At 40.6% G+C, this 10180-nt stretch overlaps 1 protein-coding gene across 2 annotated transcripts; it reads left to right on the top strand.

The window, feature by feature from the left end:
- Positions 1–293: 293 nt before the first annotated feature.
- Positions 294–10180, top strand: rcbtb2 (regulator of chromosome condensation (RCC1) and BTB (POZ) domain containing protein 2). Of its 2 annotated transcripts, none has more exons than XM_067595259.1 (12): positions 294–550; positions 1815–1949; positions 3796–3946; positions 4457–4623; positions 4713–4871; positions 5120–5227; positions 5327–5469; positions 5690–5880; positions 6519–6645; positions 8003–8142; positions 8251–8381; positions 8479–10180. In XM_067595259.1, exons 2-12 carry the CDS (start codon positions 1824–1826, stop codon positions 8599–8601), a joined length of 1566 nt encoding a protein of 521 aa, XP_067451360.1. In that variant the 5' UTR covers positions 294–550; positions 1815–1823; the 3' UTR covers positions 8602–10180. The 2 variants fall into 2 exon arrangements, with proteins under 2 accessions (XP_067451360.1, XP_067451359.1); XM_067595258.1 differs by having other exon boundaries at positions 297–550; positions 8495–10180.

The raw sequence follows: 10180 nt of genomic DNA, 5'->3' as shown, positions 1-10180 counted from the left end.
TTTTTTCACTCGGTTGTGTAGCAAGCCAGATTAATCAAAACAACGTGCAACCCCAGCATCAGATGTGAAGGTCCCAGCGTTTCCCATACATAGGCTCTACTTAAGCGACCCACCCAGGTAGATAAAATCTGTCTGAGATGCGTGCTGCAGTAAGTGAGTGGGGACTAGAGGCTTCTCTGTGCGCAGCCGCTTACCTAGCGTCTACCGATTGTCTGTATGTGAGGCGTTTAATGAAAACTGGTAAATTATAGTGTCTACGATAGTCTGTAGTTGAGGCGTTTAGGGGACGTTGTAAATTGTAGCTATACAAAGTAACCTGGTTTACACTCTCCCCCCCTGAGTCTCTGCATGCACGTCGGTCACACACCGCGCCACCCACCACCACCAAGTAAATTCTCAACCTGTGGGAAACACCGGGACCCATACCTGACTGCGGAGATGATTCCCTCAGCGACCTGACTTGCCAAATATGTGGGTTGGCAAAATTTCAGTGTCACCGTCGATTAGAAAACGACATCGCGGACGAAATACTAGCTAAAACAACAGCAAGGTAACGCCGACAGTTTTCGCTTACTAGCTTCATGATTTGTGTTGGATAGCGCTGTTTTAGCTCATAGTTAACGCTCATGGTAGATGCAGCGTTAGCAACTTGTTATGTTGTTAGCTTGTTAACCTAAGCTGCAAGCTGCACAAAGCAACATGCCGTGTTTTTTATACGTTGTTTTGTTTGTATCCCCTTTGGCGTTTTGCCCTAACTTAAGGCGTTGTCTGTTCATTTGAAGCAGTCAACATTTTTTTGAAAGCCGTGTTTGGGAAGAGAAGAGATCATGCTAAGTGCTGTTTCATATTATTTGCTATATTTGGAAACACTCAATGTAGTCCTGGGAGATATGACAGTATGTCAAAGAGAACATTTTTAACAGCATTTTGACACTTTGGTGGTTGTTGTTATGATACAGAACCGCACGGTGCTTATCATTATAACTTAGCGTTCAATTGCTAAGAGTTGTCATATTAAGCACGTTATTCCCTTTTATGTGCAATTAGCTTTTACTTAGCCTGATATGAGTTTGGAGAAAGGCAGCTCTTAACAACAAGACAAGTGGGTTGTAGGGGCATATATTGATCCTTGAGAAACTGACGAGCTGATGAATGATCTTCATTAAATTCAAGGGCTTAGACAACCCATTTCAAATCCATTTTATGTGGTCTGGTTATGATGTAAATTGAAGAGGAGTGCACTCTTGACATGCCTTTCGCCATCGTGTTGGCAGTCTTGTGCCAGGATTTAGATATAGTAGAGCAATGAAACATTCAGGGATGACATAACATGGACTTCACTCATTCCTAAAGTAAATACACGGTAATGGGTTTACCGTAGTCAACAGGCATACATGTTTTAATCTGTCTACAAAACTGGGCTCAGTTGCTGTCTGTGCTGCTGGGAACACCTGTGGATACTTTATCCTCTCAGTTATTACTTCATGCATTTGTTGCTGCAGACTGGACAATATATAACTTCCTATTTACAGTTTCTCACCTCGTGATATATTCATTTGTCCTTCTTTTGGTCTGATTTTTGTCAGACATGTGCAGTTACTGCACCATAAAAACAACAACAACAGGAGTGGTTTGTATTGCCATTAATATTTTATTAATAGCTTTATGATGTCAACAGTGAGACCATATTCCTGTTTGACTCCTTCTTGGTATCTGACGTTGCCTTATGAATCTATTCTATCTTTTCACACCCCGTAAGCACTGTATGACTTATATTCACATCTGTTTGACTGTGTTTTCTCCTTATTTAACAGCTGAGTAGTATGCTGGACGTGGGGAAGTGGCCAGTCTTTGCACTCCTTCCTCCTGAGGAACTTCGGCTTATCCGGCAGGCTTGTGTCTTTGGCAGCGCTGCAAATGAAGCCCTCTATGTCACAGTTAATGATGAGGTAACGCTTGAGCTTTAAGCAACAGTGGTTTAATCCTCTTTACTAGAAGTTGTATTGCAAGACTCGATAGACTTGATTTTCCCTTATGATAATATTGGTTTGTTTATCTTCTGTTTAGAAGTAGGTAGAAAAATGCTGGAAGCCTCTCACTCTCCGGTTGATACAAGGTGCAGTTCCAGGCACAGGGATAAGCAGATAGAATGAGGCTATCTTTAGCCATATAGGCCTAATACCCGAGCAAGCTCCATTTTTATCCTGCGGAAAGGTGTACTGCTGCATGCCTCATCTTTCCGCTCTTGCTCAGTTGTTTGTCCCTGGGGCCCAAACAGTTTATGTTTCAGCAGTAAAATGCAGTATTAAAAAAATGTAATCAAGTTGATTTCACTTAAAATGTTGGTGTACGTTACACTGAGTTTGGACTGAGAGCACAGTTTTGACTTAAGTTGATTTTATACAGCTTACACACAGTTTGGAAATCAAAAGATTCAAGATTGGTTGCAGCAGTAGTTCAGTATGAATAGTGCTGAAACAATTATTCCATTAATCAATAAGTTAATTGACAGAAGTATCATTGTCAAAACATCCAATTGGAACAGGTTATCTTGGGCTCTTGGATTGAGACATTTTTCACTATTTTCTTAAATTTTAGGCTTCAGAAAATAGTGAAGTTTTAACACAGATACTGTGAATGGATTTTTACACTTTTGACTTAACCATTATTAAAATCACACAAATGTTAATATTGTTTAGTCTCCTCTAAGGATAAATATCATTAGGCTTTTATCCATACTACTACTCTTATCAATACTCCGGTTCTTTATCAATATTCTTATCAGTTCTTTTTCATTACAAAAACATACAGTATATTATTTCAAAAAAAGAATAAATCCAAAACAGGATTAGAATGTATTTATAGTATAAATATAACCATAAAGAGTTTATAGGGCAGCAACAGCGATGTTTACAACAGTGTCACAATATAAACTCAATAATATCTCCCTAAAAACAAAAATTAAAAAAAACAAAATAATAATATTTCTGACATCAAAACCCTGTGAAGTTTAGAAAGACTGAGGAACACTGAAATCCGTCATTATCACTCATTCATCCTCCCTCTGCTGCTAATGTGGATCTACTGCCTGGCAGGTACCGCTAGCAGAGGGAGGGAGTGGGGACGGCCGTCACAGCCAGTAAGTTTATAAGGATTTGTCTAATTTTTAGATATATGGCCAATTAAGCTAGCTTAGCTCATAACCATTCACTCTTAGCCCACCAGACATGCTATGGTTGTGTAAAAAACATACAAGCAGTGGATGGGAGACTGCAGACAAAACAGTTGGAAATATTTCTACAAATGTATGATTTTTGAGCAGGTGTTATCTAAATTACTGTTATTGGCTTTTTACTCCCAAAGGTTACAGTAACGAGCATAGTTGCCCTCAACTGGAGTTATTTTTCACTGCACCTGGGGTCACTCTCTCCACCGCAGCCTCTCTCATCTGCTCGGTTGCCCTCGGTCGACACAGCAGAGGAGAGAAAGACAGAGAGGAGAGGATGCATGTGCGATCATAAATTACACCAAACCATGTTTTTCGATCTGCTAATCTCGTTCTTCAAGCACCGACAAAAGAGCCAAACTTTAAAAAACGCCCCGCTTTCTTAAAACATCAGAAACTATTCCAATCCCGAACCATCCCGAGATCATCCCTACTCTCCTCCCAGTGTGTCTTCTCACCAAATATGTTGTGTTTACCGGAGAATAATTATATAAACATCAGAATGTTGCATTAACTGTATCATTTATTAGCATCAGTAGCATTTCAACAGTGATTTCTGGTCTTTGCAGGTCTTTGCTTTGGGCACCAACTGTAGCGGCTGTTTAGGGCTTGGAGATCTTCAAAGCACTATCGAGCCGCGCAGGATTGACGTCCTGTGTGGAAAGAAGATTGTGTCCCTAAGCTATGGAACAGGACCACATGTGGTTGTCGCTACTTCAGGTAATCCAGTTCAGAAAATTCATATTTGTCCTTGAGGGGGAATTTCCTCAAGAGGCATCGGAATAACATTACAGACAAACATAATGATGCATACTAAAATAGGATGCAAGTGTAATTTAAGTGTGTTTTGGTGGGAAAAGTTGCCCTTTTGGTATTTTGTTGGTAAACTAATAGCACAGTGTCACATCAAAAAGTAGACAAAATGTATTTAATGTAAGCCTTAAAGGCACAATCAGTGTTTTCTGACCATTGAAATTAATATTAATATGATATACAAGTTTCAGTTTAGTTTCTCTCTCTCACTCTATTTCTTTTTTTTGCTATTTTCTCTTTGTATCAAGCTATTATTATGTCATAAACACCATTCAAACAAAATTTCCATCCCTCGTGATTTCTAATAACAGCAGTGCTGAGTCTCTGCTACAAATCATGTGAGGTCCACTTCTTATCTGTTCATAAAATATTAACTACTGAGACAACATGAAAGAGAGTTTGCCTGCTGCTGTGCAGATGGAGAGGTGTTTGCTTGGGGCCACAATGGCTACAGCCAACTTGGCAACGGGACCACCAACCACGGACTGACCCCCGCCCTGGTCTCCACCAATCTCCTTAGCAAGAGAGTGACAGAGGTGGCCTGTGGCTCCCACCATACTATCGCCCTCACAACTGATGGAGAGGTAATTCATCTTCACTTATGTCTTCTCTTTAGTTGCTTAATCTGGGGGTTTTTTTTTTAGGACGGTGAACATTTTATCTCTGTATTCAGGTGTACGCGTGGGGTTACAACAACTCAGGCCAAGTCGGTTCAGGGTCTACTGCCAACCAGCCAACGCCACGCCGGGTCAGCAGCTGCCTGCAGAACAAAGTGGTGGTCAACATAGCCTGTGGTCAGCTCTGCTCTATGGCTGTACTGGACAATGGAGAGGTAACGGCTGACATCAATCTGCAGATGTGGATCAGTGCCGTCAGAAGGCCAAAAATTTGACAGTCAGCAGCCTTTAGTTCTTTTTGAAGTGGGTTGGCTAACGCAAATTTATATCACACTCAAGCATAAGATGTTTGTGAGACAATTTGTGCACAGATTATATAAAAATATCAGATCACTTTGAGCTGATTTTCACCCAGATGTACCCACGCATCCAAAAGTTGCACCAATTTGTGCTCCTTTTGTAGATCTATGGTTGGGGCTACAATTGCAACGGACAGTTAGGTCTGGGCAACAATGGAAATCAGCAGACCCCATGCAGGATCGCTGCTCTCCAAGGTGTCAACATCATCCAGGTAAGAGCCTAGCGAGGGATGAATCTCATAAAGCTTTTGTTTTTGATGATGTATTCCAGTTATCACTCAGCCTAATTCCACTCTTTCCTCCGTATACAGGTTGCTTGTGGATACGCACATACATTGGCACTTACAGATGAAGGGTTTGTTTACGCCTGGGGAGCCAACTCATACGGGCAGTTGGGAACAGGCAATAAGAGTAACCAAGCTCTTCCCACCCTAATAAATACAGACAAGGAGAGGTTAGTACTTTGTCTCTTAACACCAGCCTAAATTAGCAGTGACACCTCTCTACCACTACATCAGGTCACTAAGGGCAACATGACACGGTCCTGAGAGATGAATCCTTTCATGCCTTTGTCCATCATCTTTATATATTACAACATACAGTCTATGTAAAACACTTGTACATTAGTAGTAGTTTGAGGTCTGGATTCTGTTTTTTTTTTTTTTTTGTCACAGGATAGTGGAGGTGGCTGCGTGTCACACCAGCCACACGTCTGCTGCCAAGACCCAGAGTGGCCAGGTTCTGATGTGGGGTCAGTGTCGAGGTCAGGCCGTGGCCAGCCCCCACCTCACCCATTTCAGCAGCACAGACGATGTGTTCGCCTGTTTCGCCACACCAGCAGTCACGTGGCACCTCCTGTCAGTAGGTAAGAGTGTTATAGGAATATAAAGATTTCTAAAACTGAAGAAGAGCCCGACATCTCAAACTTTTTCAGTAATTATGTGGGAGTTTGGACCATCCGACATTGTCCAGTTTACCATCTGACTGACCGCTCAGATGGAATTTGGGCACATATCTTTGTGTCATAGTAATGGATCCCGGGAGCCGGTCTAACAAATAAACAGGAAATTCTGTCTACCCATTGATCTAATTTAAACTCAGACTAAAGAAGCATAAACATGTCACTTAAAGATTTCCATTCTTTGGTAATGCTCCAATTTAGGAAGTTAATGACATCTCTGTGAAAAATCTGTTCGTAAACATACAAGGCATGCAATGTCTATGTATAGTCATATCTGGAGGGTCTAAAGGCATCATTTTTAATTGTCATGTCTGAGATTGTGTATACATTTTACAAAGGTGTACTATAGATATATATAAACATATGTCTGACCTACTCAAACAAGTTTTTCTTAATCTTTAAAGCTAAATACAGCTATTTTTTTTACAGGACAGTAAAATAGACATAATCTAGCACTTACCCAGTTACAAAGACAGGCCTCATTCATGCTTTTATTCTCTCTATAAAAACAAAACAAACTACTTTTTCTGTCTTTATACCAGATGGTGATGACTACCTGACTGTTGCCCAGTCTTTGAAGAAGGAGTTTGACAGTCCAGAGATTTCAGACCTGAAGTTCTTGGTTGACGGGAAGTGTATCCATGTTCACAAAGCCCTGCTAAAAATCAGGTACAGAAAACCCACACCCTGAAAGAAGAGTTCACATTATAAAGAATATAATGTGAACTCCTGCTCCTTTTTTATTATGATTATTTTGCAAATAGGCATAAATCACAAATGTTCAGCTAAATAATGCAATTCTGATTATATTCTCGCCTTCAGTTTTTGCAACTTAACGTATACTTTTCACTGTTTAGTGCAATGTACTCCTTGAAAAATGAACCAGAAACACACTTCCCATCAAATAACGTGACATTTCGAGGAACTGGTATGTGTTTGGTGAGGTGTGTGACGTGTGCAAAATTTTGAGCCGGACTTACTCACAGACAAACAATATTTTTATTTTGTCAAGAATATACTTCCCGGCTTACTGTGGTCCTTATTTACAGAAAGTGAAAAAGTTACTGCTTCATTACTTTGGGCGCAGATGATAATCTTTTCAGGTTTTCTTCTCTGATGTTGAGCCACTGCGCTATTTTCTTGTCGACTCTGATTATACAGCATGTGTTTTTTTTTTCTTTTTAGATGGTTTCCCTTTCTTCCTCACTGGAGCAGTCCATTTCTCCATTTTGACTTTCATTTTGATCACATGAGTGTATTTTTCACATTCAGAGGCTGTGCTTGGTCATGAGTAATGACGGCGCTCGGTGTACCGCACTGGGATTTTCAGGGAAACAGTAACACGCTTTGATGTCGCAGAATTGCGTGATTGTTAATTATAGAAACACAAAATCAAGACAGAAAATAATTTTGTTAATTGTTCATTCATGATGACACACTGAGCTGTTTTTCCTCTGTGATAATGAATTAAACATATATTTACTGCCCGCTCCTCCTATAGTCCTATATTTAAACACCATCTGTTAGACAGTGTTTCCTTGTCTTTCCTGTAAATGTCATGTGGAAGCAAAGACAGACCTATTGTTTCCCGTTTTTCTTTTTATAACCACACTTGGACACAGAGTATCTGCATTCCAGTGCTTTGCTCTTTTGCACTGTCAGTAGGAAGGAGCCAGACTGTCTGCGACATCAACCTTAGAGCACGCGCTCACACGAATACGCGGCGGCGCAAAACGCCTGCTTTGCCAAGATCCCATGCAAATGATATGTTTGAGATGCACTCAGAGAACCAAGACTCGGTTGTTTGTTCGACCGTGTCCTCAGAAGAAATGATAGAGAGGCAGTGTTTTGAGCCAGTAGAGGTTAGCAGTTAGGAAAATTTGAAAATATGGTGAACAGTATTTGTAATTCAGAAGGCTATAAGGAACAAATATAGGAAAAATAATAGAAGTGTATCATGGCCTACATTGGCATTCTTTTAGCATGATGTCATGTGAGTAGCGTCCCCTTCTTCTTTCCTCTCCAGGTGTGAACATTTTCGTGCACTGCTGAATGAAACAGATGAGGACTCCATAGAAATCCATCAGTTCTCATACCTGGTATACCGAGCCTTTCTGGAGTACCTCTACACAGATACCATTAACCTGCCACCAGAGGATGCTATTGGTAAGCCCAGCCATGGACCTCGGTCCTTTACACACTGAGAGCACTAGAAAACACTGAAACAAGTCAGAGCAGAAATCCTAAACACAACGTTGTCCTTGTGTCGTGCAGGGTTGCTAGACCTAGCTACGTTTTACAGAGAGACGAGGCTGAAGAGGCTGTGCCAGGAAACAATCAAGAGAGGCATCTCTGAGGAGAACGCCATCACTCTGCTCTCTGCTGCTGTCAAGTATGAGGCGCGGGTAAGCTTATAGCCCCTGACACACAATCAAACACCATGGTGTGGTGAGGGGCTTCTCAGTAGCTAGTCAGTTGTACTCATTAGCACTGACCAGACAGCCCTCTTCATTTTTAGGACCTGGAGGAGTTCTGCTTCAAGTTTTGCGTCAACCACCTAACAGCTGTGACGCAGACCCAGGCCTTTGCAGACATGGACCACGAGCTGCTCAAGAACTTCATTAGTAAAGCCAGCCGCTACGGGGCCTTCAAAAACTGACTAGGGTGCCCTCGTAGCGATGGATTCAACACGATGGGCTTAAAGCTCACAGAGGTCCTGAGAGTTGACCCTTGACCAAAGTAAACAGCAGGCTGATCAGCTCTTCAAAGCCTTGTTGCTGTGGATGTAAACACCGGAAAGGCAAATGGTTTCAGGTTTCAACCTCTAACCGATGCCTCTGTGTTACTGTCCTAAACCAAGCCCAAACAAAACCGTTGCTTGGGGCGTAAATATTGGGTTACATCACTCATCTAGTCACATGCAAACTGTGAAGAGGCTGAACAGAAAGATGTGCAACAGTGATTATCTTACTGTTGTATTTTTATCACTGACAACGTGTTCATCTGCCTCACAGTAACAAACCAGTTATTGGAGACAGGATGAATGGAAATGCTGTATACTAAAACATAATCCATTGCAATGTAAAGGGTTTGATATTGAGGTATATGTAATTCTTATCACACTGAACTTGTGTCAGTGAAGTGAAAAAAAAATTGAAAATCAAAGCGCATTTTAGTGCTGTAGTGTAATACGTCTGATCAGTAGTGACAGGAAGTGATCAGCAATAAACAATATTCACATTGTGCTGCTTTCTTTGAAGCCTTGATTCTCAAACGTTCTGGATTGAGAAGTAGTGTTACATGAGGAGAGAAATGCAAGCTGTTCCTCTGTTTTAGAAAAGTGCAACTTAATGTACTTATGTTTGAGACCTTTTTTTACTGAACTTTTAAAGTTTGTATTTGATCAATGATAATATCAGTTGTCTCTCATAAGTTTTAGTTGAATTTTGCCACTCACGCGTTCCATAGGGTAGTTATTCACCTTTGCCATCCAAACTTATGGTTACTGTTCGATGTTTGTATTGACTAACATGTGCACAGTTCTGCTGTAGACAGTTGCTTCGGCTCGTGTCAGCAGACTGAAAAAAGGTGCATCCAGTCCTAAGTCATACCTTATGAGAGATAAGGACATCCTACTGCATGTTTACTTGTGTTCAGATTAACCCTCTGCGCAGCTGGAAACAGTGTCCAACTTAAACAAGCATATTGGTTCCTGTGTACCCTGGCTGTGATGTTACAATATAGATGCAGCTGATTTTACAGTTGGGTTTCCTTGCAATTCGGTATGTTTACAAAAGTTTTTTTTTTTTTTTAATTGTTAATATGTTGGCAGCATACTTCTGGTTCTTATTACATGTGTTTCTTTATATCTCTCCCCTGATAGCACCTTGTGGTAATGAAAAACAATGCTGGTTTAGTGTAATTGCAGACCGCCTGTGTTGAATATGACCCAAGTCTCATAGGACCACAAGGTCTTTAAATGTAGTTAGCAGATAATTCCCATTCACATTAGACTTCCAAAATCTGTCTGAATAGAATTTAACAAAATGCTTTCACTTTAACAAGCCAATTATTGTATTTTTGGAACATTTTGATAATTAATAAAAAACTGCCTGTGTTCACATTTTGTATGGAAAATGCTGTAAGCTGCTTCTGATGGTAACATTTGACAATCTAAAATGTAATAAAAGGAAAAACTAAATAA

This window comes from Thunnus thynnus, chromosome 7 (genome assembly GCF_963924715.1).
Source record: "Thunnus thynnus chromosome 7, fThuThy2.1, whole genome shotgun sequence".
Taxonomy (NCBI): domain Eukaryota; kingdom Metazoa; phylum Chordata; class Actinopteri; order Scombriformes; family Scombridae; genus Thunnus; species Thunnus thynnus.
The sequence above is the reverse complement of the archived record's forward strand: the minus strand, read 5'-3'. Positions and strand labels throughout refer to the sequence as shown.

Coding starts and splice junctions, on each gene's coding strand:
- rcbtb2 (XM_067595258.1), top strand. CDS start 1,824: ATGCTGGACGTGGGGAAGTGGCCAGTCTTTGCACTCCTTCCTCCTGAG. Junction 5,470..5,689: donor ATAAATACAGACAAGGAGAG/GTTAGTACTTTG, acceptor TTTTTGTCACAG/GATAGTGGAGGTGGCTGCGT. Junction 8,382..8,494: donor CTGTCAAGTATGAGGCGCGG/GTAAGCTTATAG, acceptor CTTCATTTTTAG/GACCTGGAGGAGTTCTGCTT.